Source organism: Symphalangus syndactylus, chromosome 9 (assembly GCF_028878055.3).
Source record: "Symphalangus syndactylus isolate Jambi chromosome 9, NHGRI_mSymSyn1-v2.1_pri, whole genome shotgun sequence".
Taxonomy (NCBI): domain Eukaryota; kingdom Metazoa; phylum Chordata; class Mammalia; order Primates; family Hylobatidae; genus Symphalangus; species Symphalangus syndactylus.
Genome location: NC_072431.2, coordinates 93,942,793 through 93,960,928, shown reverse-complemented (window position 1 = coordinate 93,960,928; position 18,136 = coordinate 93,942,793). Strand labels below are relative to the sequence as shown.

General features: G+C 44.2%; 1 protein-coding gene across 5 annotated transcripts in view; it reads right to left on the bottom strand.

The window, feature by feature from the left end:
* The window catches only part of AOAH (acyloxyacyl hydrolase), a 216,500-nt gene that overhangs the window by 4,786 nt on the left and 193,578 nt on the right, over positions 1-18,136 (bottom strand). For 4 of the 5 annotated variants that reach the window (XM_055293408.2, XM_055293410.2, XM_055293409.2 and 1 more), the window contains 4 exons: positions 15,788-15,846; positions 15,650-15,709; positions 13,954-14,050; positions 5,294-5,370 (listed from right to left, as the gene is read on the bottom strand). In XM_055293408.2, the coding sequence (XP_055149383.1) occupies positions 5,294-5,370; positions 13,954-14,050; positions 15,650-15,709; positions 15,788-15,846 (293 nt within the window). Of the gene's footprint in view, positions 1-3,018; positions 3,021-5,293; positions 5,371-13,953; positions 14,051-15,649; positions 15,710-15,787; positions 15,847-18,136 lie in introns of all 5 variants that reach the window. The other variant, XM_055293407.2, reaches the window with a different exon arrangement.

Genomic DNA, 18,136 nt, shown 5'->3' with positions numbered 1-18,136 from the left:
GTTCTTCTTTTTTGTGTTATTGGCTTTCAACTTGATACACCTAAGCTCTTTCTAACAATTATGTGGTACCAAGGCATTTATTTCCCTATCTATGTTAATAAGGGAGGAGACAGGGTGAGGGCAAGAAGAGGGAAACGAAAATGAAAGAGCTCAGATATGAGCATTTGGTAACTGTTTGGTTTGATCGCAATTAGTTGGTTGTCACTCTAATAAGGAATAAAATATTTATGAGCAAGCATTGAGAAAATATTGGGTCTGAAATGAGACTGGCATGCTTATCACTAAACTAGAGACTTGTGATAAAATGATCCACTGTAATCATTCATTCATTTGACAAATATTTACTGAGTACCTACTGTGGGTTTCTCATACCGCAATTTCCTGTTATAACTTCCACGAGGCGCTGCACAGGGCAGGGCACAGCTACCCTTTCCTCTCTTTATCCAAGTTAGTCTGTCTGTCTTTCTTTCTTTCTTTCTTTCTTTCTTTCTTTCTTTCTTTCTTTCTTTCTTTCTCTCTCTCTCTTTCTCTCTCTTTCTTTCTTTTTTCTTTCTCTCTCTCTCTCTCTCTTTTTCTTTCTTTCTTTCCTTTCTTCTTTTGAGACAGGATTTTGCTCTGTCACTCAGGCTGGAGTGCAGTGGCCAGATCTCAGCTCACTGGAAGCTCCGCCTCCCAGGTTCAAGCAATTCTCTTGCTTCAGCCTCCCCAACAGATATTCTTTTATGCTTCTCTATTCATAGTCTAAAATATTAAAGCAAAATCTGTTCATTCTAGAAAAACTGAAAACCCACTTAAGCAAAAAGAGAAAAACACAATAAAAGTCATCTGTAATTAAAATAGAGGCAGCCTCTGTTAACATGGGGTGTAGAGCCTTTCTGACTTTATATTTTTTTTTTTTTTTTTTTTTTTTTGAGATGGAGTCTCACTCTATCACCTAGGCTGGAGTGTAGTGGCGTGATCTCGGCTCACTGTAACCTCCGCCTCCCAGGTTCAAGTGATTCTCTTGCCTCAGCCTCCTGAGTAGCTGGGATTACAGGCACATGCCACCATGCCGGGCTAATTTTTGTATTTTTAGTAGAGATGGGGTTTCAGCATTATGGCCAGGCTGGTCTCGAACTCCTAGCCTCAGGTGATCTGCCCGGCTCGACCACCCAAAGTGCTAGGATTACAGATGTGATCCACTGTGCCTGGCCCTGATTTTATATCTGCATACACACACACACATACACACACACACACACACACACTGGATTCCTCTTGAATATCATTTTGTAATCTGCTCTTATTGAAGTCGAATTTAGACACAGTGAAATGAACTCTCTTTGGTAAACAGTGCCATGAATTTGACAAATGCATACAGTTGAGTCATTGCTCCTGTAATCTGTAGTCTTATCGTATTTACTTTGCTCTACATTATAAACATATTTCTGTGTCACTAAAGGTAGATCTCTTTGTTTTGTTTTGTTTTGTTTGTTGTTGTTGTTGTTTTTTTTGAGACAAAGTCTCGCTCTGTTGCCCAAGCTGGAATGCAGTGACACGATCTTGGCTCACTGCAACCTCCGCCTCCCAAGTTCAAGCAATTCTCCTGCCTCAGCCTCCTGAGGAGCTGGGACTACAGGCATGCACCACCACGCCTGGTTAATTTTTGTATTTTTAGTAGAGGGGGTAATTCAGTGCATGGTATGCCATCAGATGGATGCAAGCTAATTCATTTTACCAGTGGAAACTTTTATCATATACCGTCCACCCCAACATTTGTCCTCAGGACGTGAGGATGGAGACACCCTCCTCCCGCCAGTTCACACAACCTTGGCAGCTCAGGAGGTCATCGGCTGCCCTACTAAGCAGGTGTGTGGAATAAAATCTATTCCAGATGAATGCTAGGGAATGGGTGCTCTGATTAAGTGGGATCTTCTGGTTAATAGAGGTTCTTTTCCAGGTATTTTCCTTTGTAATTGAACATCTTTCAGAGCCCACTTTCTTGTTAAGTTGCATATAAATACATCCAATGTATAAGACAGTAAAGCCAGAAGCGGTTTCAGATTTCATCAAGTTAGCTTCTTGTAATACAGCATGATGCTTTATTCAATCACCTGATGATCTGGAGTCATGCTGGGCCATCCTTACATTGGCCTGGGACCACTGTGGAGAATGTGGGAGGAGAGTGGGCAGGATCTATACTGACTCCAGGATGCACTTGACTTTGATTCCTTGAATAAAATCTCTGATAAGAACTTGCCTTGCTGTCCTGTAACTCTGTATTTGGTCATTTAAAAAATCTTTTTAAAATACAACTTTGCCTTTTGTTTTTCTCCGTCTCTGTGGACTGGTTCCCTACCAAATCACCCTCCACGCCGCTACTACACGCATCTTTTTAGGACACAAGTCGGCCTATTTCTTTCTTGCTTGAGAACATCCAGTGGCTCCCCATCTCCCTCAGGACCAAGGTCAAGCCCCAGACAGATCTTCCATGATCTGGTTCCCTAATATGCGGTAGATTTCTCCCTCTGTCAACTCCACGATCATACTCTCCGGCCATACTGAGCGCTTTTACTTCCTCCAACATGCCACTCTTTCTTTCATATTCAGGTCTTTGCCCATGCAGTTGCCTCTGCTCAAAACACTTCCTGCAACCCCTCTTCGCTTCCCTTCACTCTACTAGTTCATGGTCTTAGTTCTGACATCACCTCCTCTGAAAACATTTTTTTTTTTTTTTTGAGATGGAGTTTTGCTCTTGTTGCCCAGGCTGGAGTGCAATTGCATGATCTCAGCTCATTGCAACCTCCGCTTCCCGGGTTCAAGCGATTCTCCTGCCTCAGCCTCCCAAGTAGCTGGGATTACAGGCATGTGCCACCATGCCCAGCTAATTTTGTATTTTTAGTAGAGACGGAGTTTCTCCATGTTGGTCAGGTTGGTCTAGAACTCCTGACCTCAGGTGATCCACTTGCCTTGGCCCCCCAAAGTGCTGGGATTACAGGCGTGAGCCATCACACCTGGCCTGAAAACATTTTTGAACACCTCTCTCTCCCATCCCACCCCGTAATGCTCTGTGGTGTTCTATACTTGCACAGTTGGAGGCATTTACTGCTTTATATTTAATTGTCTGTTTACTCATCATTTTCCTACTCTATACTATAATTTTAAATGGCAGGGCAGTTTCTTGTTCACTCTTGAATTCTCACTGCACTTGACACTGGGTAGTCACTCAATAAATAGTTTGGGATGGCGCTTTGCCAATCTGGACTTTTCAGCTCAATATACATGATAAATAGGCAGGCTTTAGGCCTGGCTATCCATTCTTGGCCACTTTATCACCGGCTACCAGCATGTGAACAAATCTTGCAGGAATAGCATAAGTTTACGGCACATATTGATTTTCAGCTTTTGACTGTGTTTTCAATAATCAGATATAGGTGAAACTGAGTACAAGATAGAGCCCCAATTTGACAGGACTTGAACCCCAAAATCATTTTAAGAGTCAGGGACGGAATGGTCATTTGATAGATGGGATAAATATATCCTGGGGGATAAAACAAAGCTGTCTTTGATCCTCCTCTTTTTAGTTTGTTCCTGATGCTCCACATGGCCATCTTTTCATATGCCCATTGTCTACAGAATCAGAAGGGTAGGACACTATTCTGTGCAGAGAATGACAAGAACTACTACCTAATGACTGCTAGAAAGAAGGGGGCCGGACGCAGTGGCTCACGCCTGTAATTCCAGCACTTTGGGAGGCTGAGGTGGGTGGCTCACCTGAGGTTGGGAGTTTGAGACCAGCCTGACCAATGTGGAGAAGCCCCGTCTCTACTAAAAATACAAAATTAGCCAGGCGTGGTGGCTCATGCCTGTAATCCCAGCTACTCAGGAAGCTGAGGCAGGAGAATCACTTGAACCCAGGAAGCGGAGGTTGCGGTGAGCTGAGATCACGCCATTGCACTCCAGCCCGGGCAACAAGAGTGAAACTCTGTCTCGAGAAAAAAAAAAAAATAGAAAGTAGGGATATACACAAACTCTTCTAAAACCAAAGATATCATTTTTGGGAGACCAGACCCTGATATTTAACCAGAATCTAGCCAATAATTTTCTTTGATCAACTCATCCAATTGATACACAGGAAGGTTAGAAATTCTGAGAGCATTATTCTGATTTTTTGTGTGTGGCTATTTAAATCTGTGAGGTGGGCATTTAATACTTACTTTAAAATTTGCTCAGCATTTGTGGGACACCACTTTTACTCATTTGTTGGGGAGTGGGCATCCTTCTATTCTTGTTCCTTTTGAGGTGATTCTTAGCCCTGCCTGTCAGCACTGGCTGAGCCTAGAGTTGGAGGAAGGTGGGCTGTGTTTACCGTCATTCAGGCTCTTGAGGGGACAATCAGCCCTCTTGTGGCCTGGGTCTCGATGGCCAGCCAGCGAGCATCCCCCAGGCATGCCCCTCACGTTTGTACCCTTTGGTAGCCACACCATGCTTCCCCAGCGGCTGGAGCAGAAAGGCTGTAGTGATGCGCTATTGCCTGAGAGTAAATGGCCCATCCATCCCCATAGAGGAGCAGCTTTCAACATTTTACAAGTGGCAGAACAGCTCCCCCGCTTCTTTTTCTTCTTCTTCTTAATAAAGAAATGTCGTGAGCAAGTCCAGGACATACAACAGATAAAAGTGAAGCTTCTCTGGTTGAAGCCAGGATAATGGGATGGGAGTGGAGCCGGGAGGGGACAGAGTCCCACCCTCTGGCTCCCCTTGCTTTGTGAAGGGACCAGAGGAGAGCTACTTTACAGAACTGTTCTTTGGATCCTTGATGAGAAACAGCTCTTACTGCAGGATACTGCTAAGGACATTGTTCTCCTATACAGCACTCTTTCTAGAAAGACCATAGAATAAATTTCTCATGGGTCTCACTTCCAAAAAATCCTCATCATTTTCCTTCTTTTTTTCTTTCTTTTTTTTTTTGGAATGCTTGATTTATTTTTCTTATATTATGGAAGCCATGGCTTAGTGCCCCTTTTAGCATCACACAGAGCTGCCCTTCTGGCAGTTTCTCAGCAATGCCCTGCACTGATTTTATGAATTATAGAAATTAAATCAGGAATCCAGGTATAATTTCTACTTTATTTCCCTATTGTCCCAAATTTCACTGTGTTTTTATTAAATCTTCTATCTTATACATGTATGTACATTACCTCAAATCCTTTCTGGAACAAAACAGGATAAAAATAAACACATGAATGTGTAAGCATAATTAAAAACCAACAAACCATCAAATAGCCTTCTGCAGTCACCATGTGACTGTGCTTACCTCGTTGGGGTGGAATCCATCCACGGGCTCGATGAGCTGCCAGCGCTGTCCCCCTCTCTTCTGCCACTCCTGTATGACTGCAGGGCACACAACGAGAGGGTTACAGACACACTTGCACAAGCAACGGCCAACATCCAAGGACAAGGACGTGAGAGCTGCCCATGCCCTCCCGGGCCCATGTTGCCCAAGCCACAGCTGCCTCTGAGCTGCTCTCTTGCACTGGGGGATTTCTGAACAGAAATGATCTTCCCACTGTGTGTGTGCTTTTTCTAACTCAGGAAGGGAATATGTGAGAGCATTGGATGAATGTGGTTTGTGTAGCAGGGAGGGCAGTAGGAAAAGGTGAGCTCTAAAATATTCAACATCTATTTCAGTACATGTCATTTTTCGGTGGTGCAGTAGGATGGTATTACAGTAGGGAAAATCCAACATTTTGTTAACATCCCCTTTCATGGGTTGCCGTTTGCAGACTCTGCCTGCATGTGTCAAGCACTTGCCTTTAAAAATCATACAGTACGTCAGGAATATAATTACATAAAATTATCTCATCGCCACATTTAGAGGGAGTATGGCTGCAGAAAAAATATTATGAGCCCCTAAGTGATGAAAAGCAATGAAACTGTCCTTCAACAGGGGTGAGAGACCAAGAATGTCATTGCTCCAAGGCAACAGCACAATTAACTCTACGTCATTCCATCATACAGTCAGTAAGAACTCCTCAAGGAAACTTCAAATCCCTAGGAAGCCTCCAGAGAGCAGCATCTGAGCCAGCTGCTCCCGGCAAAGCTACGCCCTCACTTTCCCAGTGTCCAGTGAGGGGGGCAGGGACAACTAAGTTTCCTCCCGTTCTTTACTCTTCATTCCCCAGAAAACTCAAGAACATAGGTCTGTGCCCTCTGTTTCTCCCCTTCTCATCCCAAAGGAAGGATGGAAATTCTGTCAGGGGCTTTGATTGGACAAGACAGGCTGGACTTCCCAGGGCTGGGTCAATACAAGGCTGCTTTTGCAATTAGTCCTAATATCCTAGCATGGCATCCCCAATTACTACTCAACCTCCATTCCCCAGGGGCTGAGGATAATGCTGCCCTTCTCAAAGCTCAGGAAAAAAATTCACACTAATGGTTTGGAGTCCTACACACTGAATCGCCAGCCCCTGTTAGCTTATTCTCTGGCAGAAAGACTGCCCCTGAGCCACAGCGTCATATTATGCTTCTGGGTTTCACTAGAGGCTGTTGGAAGAAGTAGCTATTGGTAAGTGGCCTTTGCATTTCTTGAAAACTCAAATTGAGGACACTGTTCACTGTGTTATGTGGTGTCCGCCACACAGAGTCTCCAGGGAGAAGTTGTGGCATGCTGGTAAATAACACTTCTCTCTGAAGGAATGGTAGGCACCTGCTCTTCTAATAGGAAGCTCAGAGCTGCATCGATGCTTAAACAGCACTCACTCTCATGAAAGTTTATTTGTTCTGCCAAGCCAGCATGCAGCTTTCAACAATTTCTTTCTTGCCCTTGGCCATAATGTCTTGTAAAGGTACAGTTTTGGGGAAGCTTGCCTGGCTCAGTCTTCAGTTTGCCTGGCTTGTTTTGCCTGTTTTTTTTTTTTTTTTTGGCATGTCCTTGGAATGCAACATTCTTCTTCAGGTTCAATTCTAGCTGCCTCACATTTCCCTCTGGACTTGACACTCTGAAGCTCCTGTGGGTTCCAGACTGCCCTGCTGGCTGCAGTGCTGGCCCTGCGCTCAGGGATGCTGTCCAGCCCATCCCCTGCCATTCCCAATCTGAACATCCAACAAATTGTCATCAATGGAGAACCAGGCATCTGGAAAGATTTCTTCAAATGCAGAGAGCTAGGATCACCACCACTGAGCCCTCTCAGTTCTCTTTGTCCTTTTATGGTCTTTGTCCCATCTCTCCTTGCAGTCCCACAAGAGTCCCTCAAACAAAAATCAGCAACGATGCAGAAAGGCCCAGGCCAGGTGAAATGTCAGCCTCCCCATCCCCTCCGTGACTTCAGAGATGACATCATCTCCATTCTACTTGTGCTCCTTTTTGCTTCACCAAAGTTCTTGATTAACGTTTTGTCCCTTTTCCCACTTTTCCCTTTATTTTTAGTTGGGTTTCACCTTATGTTGTACAGATGCTAACAGAAGAAAGAAAAGAAAGAATGAAAGACAATCCCAACAGGGTGTTGCAAGGACTGAATGTTTGTGTCCCTTTCAAATTCCTGTGTTGAAACCCTAATCCGCAGTATGATGGCATCGGTAATTATTCCATAAAGGTAGAGCCCCCATCACGGGATTCATGCCCATGAATTCATGCCCAGCCATGTGCGTTGGCTCATGCCTGTAACCCCAGCACTTTGGGAGGCTGAGGAGGGTTGATCACCAGGTCAGGCATTCGAGACCAGCCTGGCCAACATAGTAAAACCCCGTCTCTACTAAAAATACAAAAGAAAACCTAAAAAAAAAAAACAACAAAAAATTAGCCGGGTATGGTGGTGGGCACCTGTAATCCCAGCTACTTGAGAGGCTGAGGCAGGAGAATCGCTTGAACGTGGGAGGCAGAGGTTGTAGTGAACCAAGATTGTGCCACTGCACTCCAGCCCGGGAGAAAGTGTGAGACTCCGTCTCAACAATAAATAAATTAAAAAATAAATAAAATAAAATGCACCCCAGAGGGCTCACTCACTCTTTTTTTTTTTTTTAAACCATGTGAGGATACGATGAGAAGTTGGCAGTCGGCAACATGGAAGGGGACCCTCACCAGAACCTGACCATGCTGGCATCCTTATTTTAAACTTTTAGCCTCCAGAACTGTGAGAAATAAATTTTTGTTGTTTATAAGCCACCCAGTTCACGGTATTTTATTACAGCATTCTGAGATAAGACAGTTATTAAAAAATTCCCAGGTATGCTAATAACAGCAGGCCAATGGGAATTAAACCTAATCAAGACTTCAGACAGAGCTTACTAGAAAGTTGTGAAGAGTTGGATGAATAAGACATGAGGCAGAGTCCTCTTGTAATAAATAGATGCACAGCAAACCATGGACCTGACCTGGACTCTCCTGGGGTCATCTGATGCAGTGGTGGTAGGAAGCCTCTTAAATACTTTCTGACTCTCCATGTTTGCAAAGAGAGTTGAATGACATGTTGAATCAAAGCCCACGCCTGAGATGGCTAAGAAAAAGTCTAGAAAAGGATTATGGTGATCAGGAGCTCTGGAAAATCCACAGTAGAAAGCAAATTTGAACCTGTTAGGGAAACACAGTTTAAACAAGATCGTGTTCCTTGAGAAGAATGTTTACTAGGAGCCTGATATTACAAAGGTGAGATTTGCTTATACATGAGTTTCTTAGACTGTGATTCAATTTTGGCATCTAGGCTTAAAGTAATTCTAGGCTATTTTCATTTTGATTTGATTTTTTGTGTTACTAATTACCAAACTGAAAACGACGGCCCTTAGAGAAAGAAAGAGAGGTGTTGATAGATGCGTTCATGGAACAAGATAATTCAGTTATCAGAGATAGTGATGCAGGTTGAGCATCCCACACCCAAAAAGCCAAAATCCAGAATGCTCTAAAATGCAAAACTTTTTGAGTGCCAACATGATGCTGAAAGGAAATGCTTACTGGAAAATTTTGGATTTTGTGTGTAGGATGATCAACTGGTAAGTATACATAATGCATATATTCCAAAATCCAAAAACATCCCCCAAAATCCAAAATCTGAAACACTTCTGGTCCCAAGCATTCAGGATAAGGATATTCAACCTATACTGTGTTTTCAAAATAAGAAGAGATGACCATTCCCTTCTCCTTCCCTTGGAGACTTGAGCAATCCCATAATTGTGGGGATCATAAAAGGAAAACTCAGGAAAAAAAGCACAAAGAAAGAGGAGGGATATTTACTTGCCAAGCTTTGCGGGGGAATAGGAGCGTACCCTAGGGTTAGGGGCAGTGGGAGAGGTCCACCTTTTATCATCACCATAGTCTAGCAATTCTAAATGATGTCAATGATAACACATTCCTCCCTGCTAGGAAATTATTCGAGTCTCTCAACCCCCATCCCGTCTCTACATTCGGCAGCAACTACAAGGGAGTCCAGCCTTTGGAAGAACTTGCTTGCCATATAAAATAATACAATAGGTGTTAAAAGAAAATGCTCCTAGTTTACTAAGACTACAACCTGTTTATTTACAGAGGTAAACATCATTTTTTCCCCCATATGATTATTATGTCTGTGAGGGCTATGGCTCATCACATATATGTAGCCATCAGGACAGTAAAACTTAAGGGAGCTTCAGTAACTTGCAGGCAATGTTTATTTAGGATTTTATCTGTATCGTGACCAAGATCAAAGGAAAGATCCCTTTTTTGTTTATCTCAGGATGAAATTCTGCTTTCTCAGGAGAAATGCAATACCAGGCACTGGTCTTTACTTTTTCCTAGATTGATTTAGAGTGGAAGGTCCATTCAAAGATAACATGGTAAGTTGGTCAGCTTCCTTTCTACTTTGGACTGTAGCTTAAAATAGACCAATGAATTCCTATTTGTTCTTCAGAATATCTGGATTAAGTTTCTTGAATGATCACGGATGATCTGTGGAGATTTGGAGCATAATGTATTTTGTTTTGTTTTCTTCTTCTTTAATGTAGTTTATTTGTAAAGTCAGAGAAACTGCTAATGACCAGCTTTTCAAAGATGTAACAGAAACAACGGAGGAAGACTCATAAAACACTTGGTAGCTGTTTGATGAACAGCAACACTAGCAGATACTTTAAAGAAAAGGCTGCTTTCTGGCCAGCCCCATAAAGTCATCAGCTGATTTTACAAATGTATTCATTGTGGGGGGAACCAAGAGCCAGGTTGATTCCAGTTGAGCTGTCTGGGAAGCTGAGGGCAGCTGGAGGTATATTTAAACTGTCAGTGTAAAAATGGCTTTGTCAGCCAAGTGGCATTTTCTTTCCTCTGTTAGGGAGGTGTGGTGCAGACAAAGAAAAAGAGTATCACCTGCTCAAGTTGGCATTTCCTGAAGGGAGGAAAAGTTGCTGCCTCTGTTTAGTTCATAACCAGTTGGAGAATGAGTCAGCAAGAGACAAAAAGTCTTTGGAGATGAGTAATCATCTTTCAGTGCTGGACTGAGGCTGTCAGGGCGGAAAATGAATGGGTCTTGTGCCTACCCTCAAGTGACAGGAACCCTCAACTGCAATTTGCTCTGTCACAAGGATGTGAAATTGTGAATTTTAGTATCATGAAAAGTGAGAGTATTTTTGACACAATGGTCAGATCACATACAGTACCAAAATGAGAGGAGAGATTTTCATGGGACTGTCAGGACTGCAGACTTAATAAGTGGCTCTGTAGGATTTTAATTTCTGATAAAAGATTACTTTTCTTCTTGGTAATGAGATGCATTTCTACCATACCCTCCTTGAAGGAACTCAAAGTACTTCACAGGCATGAAGGGATCCGGGGGGTGGGTTGGACATCAGGAGTGAAGGAGTTGCTTCATACACACTGATGATGGTGGGGGCGGGGGGCTGGCCACTAACAGGGACTGAGTCCTTACAACTTTACAAGTTTTGTTTTACTTAATCCTTACATGGGTTAGTTATTTCTATCCTACACACAAGGAAACAAAGGCTGGGTGGTTATTTAATTCACTTGAGGTTACCCAGCTATTCTGTGTCTGAGCTGGAATAGGAACACAGTTGTAAATTCTGGGCTCTTTCTATAAGCACACATCGTACCCACATGGGGTGGGTTTCTGGAAAGACAAGCTGCCCAGGCATGGGTGGTTACTTATAGAGATGGATCTGGGAGGCGATTATCCCTCCAACTGCTTTGGAAAATGCTCAAATTTCAAGTTAAAAATGTCTTTTGCAGTACCTGACTCTGAGATTAAGTCGGGACACTACCACAGTTCCCGAAAACCAGATAGAAATGCTAGCTCTTTCAGAGGTGGACATGGCAGCACCTAGACATCAAATGCAAGTACTGTATCAGATGTTCATGGAGGCAGGTCCCACAGTGGTGCCACTGTGCCCACATGCCTTCCCTAGTGGGGTGCCCACTAACTTCCTGAGGAGATGATGAAGAAGGCCCTGCACCAAAACTGGATCTTCACATTTATTTTAAACAAATGGCAGGAGATTACAAAACAGGAAGTTCCTTGAACTGTTGATGGGAATCGCCAAGCATGGAGAAATGCCTAGGAGGTTTCCCCCACGTTGATGTAGAATGTTCAGTTCAGCTTAATTCAACTTTTTGCTTTTTCACTGCGTTTATTATTGCTGTGAGGACAAGAAAGGGCTGATGAGGCCCTGCTTCCAAGCATGTCAGTTCACCAGTGGAATTCTGGACAGACAAGAATAAAGCTCTTCTCTCTATATCCTCCACAGAGATAAGGACTCTTGTGCTTTGTTGACAATTATGTTCCCAGCACCTTCATAGCTCCTGGCACATAGCAGGACTTACAAATCTGATGACTGACCCAGCTCTTAATCTTGAGGCATTATAGAGCTCCATTTACTAAACTTTATTTTTGTTTTTATAGAGATGAGGTCTCTCTCTGTCAACCAGGCTGGAGTTCAGTGATGTGATCACAACTCACTGCAGCCTCAACCACCCAGGCTCAAGTGATCCCCACATCTCAGCCTCCAGAGTAGCTGGGACTACAAGCATGCACCACCATGCCTGGCTAATAAAAAAAATTATTTTTTAGAGATGGGGTCTTGCAATGTTGCCCAGGCTGGTCTTGACCTCCTGGACTTGAGTGATCCTCCCACCTCAGCCTCACAAACCATTTACTGAATTTTAATGGGCATAGAGATGACCTGTGGATTGTGTTTGAATGCAGGTTCTGATTAGATAGGTCTGGAGTGGGGCCTGGAATTCTGCATTTATAACTAGCTCCTGGGTGGTGTTGATTGTGCTTATCCAGAAGCATACATTGAGTAGCAAGGGTGTAAGGAAATGGTACCTTTTCTGTGTACCAGGCATAACATTTAGGAGGATGACACATTATTTCATAGAATCATCACAGAGATTTGTTAGGAAGATATGGTATCCCCATTTCCAGGGCTGGAAAGGGAGTTTAAAAATATTCAGAGAATTGCCTGCAGTCCCAGAGATAATAAATGACAGAGCTAGTGATCACTCTGGAAAGTAAAAAAAAGTCCCATGGAGTGTTAGACATTATTATATTTTTAATAACTTTATCTGTATTCAAGGTTGATGATGATCAAAGATCACTGGTGCTGCATTTGTTTACACCAGGAATTCATTAATGAGTCTTTAACTCTGCATTTTAATGAGAAGTTATTTATCAAAATGTCTCTCCCCATGAGAGAAATGTGTATCACCTAGGCAGGAAATCTAGTTAAGGGAGATCAGTCTTGTTGAAAGGATGTTCAGAATTGAACTACTAGAGTCTGCAATGCAAAACGTGTCAGCGAATGTAATATTTGATCATTCATGATGGCCATCTGCTCCAACCCAGATGCTGCAGATGGGGGCATTGGGGGTGGGGGACAGAGATGAGAAACTCTGGATGAGGAATCTTCCATCTTTCGCCTACACTGTGAAACCCTTCATTAGCATTATCTCATCTGGCAGTCAACAGGGGGCTTTGCTCTTGTATAAAAATTGCTTAGCAATGAAAATGAATCAGGAAGGATTACAGTCAATAAGCAATAATTTTTCAGACTCAAGATGTAAAGGATCAATCAGTAGCTATAGTAATCATGCCTGTTTTTGTGTGGCCACTCAGCAGTAACTCCAGTGTTTGGACAGAATGCTGAAAAAGAAACTTAGTAATATTCCTTCCAGAAAGTTGGGACATGGGTTGATCACTTTGCCGTGGGCAAGTTCTTTGGTCCCTCCCTTAGAGGTTCTGATTAAGTTCATCCTGTATGGGGTGTGGGAATCTGCACTGCTCCTGAGTCCTTGGGTATTTCAGGGCCCACTGTGAGAGGTGCCACCATATCCCTCGTTTCTGTCACATGTATCAGGTAACCAGGGCTTTTAACCCAACAAGAACAAGTTAGTGAGTGCATTAACCTGTAGGTTGCCAGCCCAAAGCTCTTTCTAACCAGTCACTGGCTCTATTGCATCAGGGATTCTAAAATGATGGTGAAGTACAGAGGTAATGCTGAACCCAACCTTTTCAAAAAAAGTCCCACATTTTATCTTTTTTTCAATACTGAGAGCTATTTTTTTTTTTTTTTTGAGACGGAGTCTCGCTCTGTCACCCAGGCTGGAGTGCAGTGGCGCGATCTCGGCTCACTGCAAGCTCGGCCTCCTGGGTTCACGCCATTCTCCTGCCTCAGCCTCTCCGAGTAGCTGGGACTACAGGCACCCGCCACCACGCCCGGCTAATTTTTTTTTTTTTTTGTATTTTTAGTAGAGACGGGGTTTCACCGTGGTCTCGATCTCCTGACCTCGTGATCCGCCCGCCTCGGCCTCCCAAAGTGCTGGGATTACAAGCGTGAGCCACCGCGCCCGGCCCAATACTGAGAGCTATTAGTGTGTCAGAATAGGCAGGAGTAACCCTGCCGAATCTGCTGCCTGCTGGCTTATAAAAGTACAAAACCAGTTGCCCTGGCCCTAAACTAGCTGCTGCTTTCATCTTCTGTCAATACCCAAACAAAGCTACTTACTTTCATGGAAGGCAAAATCCATGTAGAAAAGATTGAAGTTTGTAAATTTCTCACTGGATGCAATTTTTTTCAGTGTGTTGGAGAGTTGTTCTGCTCTCTGAAGAGAGAGGAAACAGGGAGAATTCCATGAAATCTAGACTTTGACTTTAGTGAGATAATTCAGGCAGAACAAAGAAATCGATCTTCCCCATCCTACTCTACTTTCATTTCTCCAAGCCATCAGCAGACAGCAGCTCTGCACATTAAATTCTAGTCACGTACAAATGGCCAGTGAACATGAGACAAATGTTAACGTTCATTAGGAATCAAATCAGTGTAAATTAGTGATACCAGTTTTACCACCCTTGGGATTGGCAGAGGTTAAGATAACTATGATATTGAATGTTGTCATGGGTAGGTGAATGAGAATGTCATTAGCTTAACCTTTCTAGACAGCAATTTGGCAATATGGATCAAATCCTTAAACATGGACATACCCTTTGGCCCAGTAATTCTTCTAGGAATTTGTCTCAAGGAAATAGAGATGTACACAGAGACTTACATCTTTAGATATACGATTGTTCATCACAATGCTATTTATCATAGTATAAATTTGGAAACAATCTAAATGTCCAACACCAAAGGATGAAATAAATAATAATATATTCACATGTATAAACTTTAGAATGGTTACAACATTATGGTGTGGAGAAACAACTTGTGAACACCGGAAAGCATAAAAGAGTATGTGCATTCTCATACTACGTAGGCAAAAACCAAATATATTGATCTCTAGAAGTGGTAATGGGAAGACATACACATATACTAACTTTGGGTGGTGGAATTTTGGGTTATCCTTGTTATTGTTCTTTATGCTTTTTTGTGTTCTCCAAGTTCTAAAAAATTGAAATATGCTTTTTATGTAAAAAATATTTAATAAGTCTTTTGTTTGTTCATTTTTGTTTTTGAGACAGGGTCTTGCTCTGTCACCCAGGCTGGAATGCAATGGTGCAATCTCAGCTCACTGTAACCTCCACCTCCTGGGTTCAAGTGATTCTCATGCCTCAGCCTCCTGAGCAGCTGAGACTACAGGTGCCCACCATGACACCTAGCTAATTTTTGTATTTTTAGTAGAGAGGGGTTTCATCATGTTGATCAGGCTGGTCTCAAACTCCTGACCTCAAGTGATCCTCCCACCTCAGCCTCCCAAAGTGCTGAGATTACAGGTGTGAGCCACCACACCCGGCCTCAGTAAGTCTTTTACAAAGAGATTATTCACCATCTGTGAAAGAAGTGCAAACCATGTTCTTTGAGCAATGGATTCCCTGAGAGAGGGGAGGAAGGTTCTTATTTACCTTGGGAGAACTTCCGTCATGCATAGGGGCCAACCTCAATCAGCTCTCTCCAACTCCACAGCTATGCTTAGGACCAGCTTTAAAAGGTTGTGTGTGTGTGTGGGTGTGTGTGCGCACGTGTACACACGAGAGAGACAGTGGCTGAGAAACACAGTCAGCAGAGGACAGACCCAGAGTGAGACAGAGGGAGACAGGGTGCGCCAGGTTCTCTCGGCTCCTCAAGCACCTGGAAGGTTTGATTTTGTTATTCACCAGCTTGGAGACCATCCCCCTGCCAGGATCTCATCCCCAGTGAAAACTCTGCAGCAAATACAGGGAAAGAATGATCAAAGATGGTATCAAAAGGCCTGTGACAGTCATACCTCTGAAGTGAGAGTCCGCAACGTCTTGTTGGAAGACATCCAGCCGTGGCAGGGGCTGACCTGAGAGAGGGAAAACACTTTGATTACAGAGGAACAGGGTGGGTAAGCGGGCCTTGAAGCAAGCCAGTGAGTGCTCACCTGGAGGCAGTTCAGGAAGGAGTACAACTGCGCATAGGTCACGTCTTTATTTAGCTGGCCTGGAAAACAGAGAGGTCTGGTAGATTGCATGCACTCAGCAATAGCAGCATTTAGAGATACTTGGGGGCTTCCCTGCCTCCCTTGCAGAAGGTTGCTATTTCCAGGGGGTTTCCCTGATTTTTCATGCAGCATTGCTCTTGAAGAATGCCTGTGCTTTCCTCCTTTCCGAGCCTCTAGAAATTCAGACCCAGAGTTGAGGAGAAGCCCTGAGGAGCTCACTCCCATATAGAGCTGTGGGCATGGGCCAGGATGGGGCTGGGGGTACTGGCCTCATCTGGACTCAGGAAAAAGAAACGCAAGTATCCTACAGCTCAATGTGAACCAGGATCCCTTGAATAAAGCCCTTTAAGAGCAGCATTTTCTCCTGGCCCTGGTATGAAATGCTCCCTGCATGGGGCACAGGGAACATTCGAGGTGGTGGTTGACCTAATCCCCTTTTCTAGGTTTATGAAACACTCAGGTCTGACCGAATTATCCCACGCTGAGGGCCTGGCAGGACATTCTGAGTATCTGAAGCTCTGACCACGTAGTTCCCTGTAGTTGGTGAGCTGAAAGCCGGATAAAATGCTTGGGTGGCCCATGGGATGGGGAGGCAGTACCTCATGTCTCTCTTTGTGGCACTGGATTATGGGCTGTCCAGTGGATATCTTATTTGACCCTAATTAGTAGACACCCTTATTTCTTAGTGCAGGTTACAGAGGTATATAATAAAGTGAAAAGTACCAGATGAGTGTTCATCCAGTTTTTCTGAACATCAGCTATAGTCTCGGAATCTGTGGGGGTGATTTCTTCTCTCTTCCAACACTGCTCCACCCCGCCTCCCGCATATCCACCCTACCGAAGCAATTTGACTTTCATGCTGTGGCTGACACACAAAATCCAGGTCTCCCCAAATCTCGGGGGAGAATGACTGACACTGTATCCATTAACACTCCTTACACTCTTGAAAACATAAAGGAAGATAATAGGACCTATCTCAGAATGAAGAGAAAGATTGAAGGTGATAGAACACAGTCTTATTTTTCACTTATACCTCTGATTAGTTAGACTGGAAGATAGATTCAATTTTCTTGTCAGAGAGAAAAAGTTTATTATCTCTCTGTGTGGGTGAGTGAGTCCCAGGATGGGAAAGACACAGGCTCATTACGGCCACTAAAGTCACAGTGACCCACCAGGTCTGTCTTCTGCACAGGCTTCTGTATCTTCACATTTTAAATGAATCCCAAGCCCTTGGCTTTTGTGCTTGCTTTCATTTTATGGGTCCAACACTGGGCTTCCATTTTCTCCCAAGTTCCTACTTCTACCCACTGAGGCTTTGTTCCCTCCATTTTGTGTGTGTGTGTGTGTGTGTCTGTGTGTGTCCTTTTTGTCATTTGCTCCCTTCCTGAATGTGTCTCAGCTGTAGTGACTGACATCTTCCTTCTCCACTACCCACCCTGGGTCCTGCATGTGCTGTCCTGGCTTGGCTCTTTTCCTCTGGGGTCTACCACTGACTTGCAGCCTTCCGTCTCCCCACCTTCTGTGAGGGCCCAGTGTCTGGCTGCTTTTGCCTTAGTGCCTGGTGCCATCTTGTCTCTATGTTGGAACTGGGGCCTCATAGTGAAACTTAGGTAGCCTGGCTGCGGCCCTGCCACCCTTCTGGGCCCTGGTGTGTCCCCTCCCACTGAGGGGCTGCATCTCTCTGCAGCCTGACAGGAGGTGGCACCTCACGCCTGACCGTGCACTCTCCCCTCCCCACCTTCAGGCCTGGATTGCTTTGATATCCAGAGGGGCCGGAGTTTGTCCTGCTCCTGTGACACTGGGAACTTCATTGTTGGCTCCTCCTTGGGGATGAAGGCCAGCCCTGGCCTTGCTCCACCCTGCCTGATACCCTCTCCTGCTGTCCTTCTGCTGATGGCCAGCACAGTTCCCAATGAGACCCTGAGGGATACCCCCCTTTTGCACCTCCTCAGTCCCTCTCCCTTTCCCTCTGTGGCCTGGCTCCACCTCCAGCTGGACCTGACTGTGAAAGGGAACATCCTTAGTGTGGGTGGCTAGGTCTGCTGAATAGGATGAGGGCACGTTAGGTGCATTTAGAAGAACCTGGGAAAGTCGTAATGAGTCAGCGTCCCGCCTCTCTGGTGTTTCTGCCTGTTAGAGGGTAGGGACTCTGGGGCTGGTCATGTGGCAGACTGGCTAGGGGTGCTTGCGATGGGCTTACAGTTTCGAGGAAGGGAAGAGGGAAATGGTTCTTACACTTTCTGCTTTATTGGCAGTATCAGTTGGTCCCCCACTCTTTCTTTTTAAGCA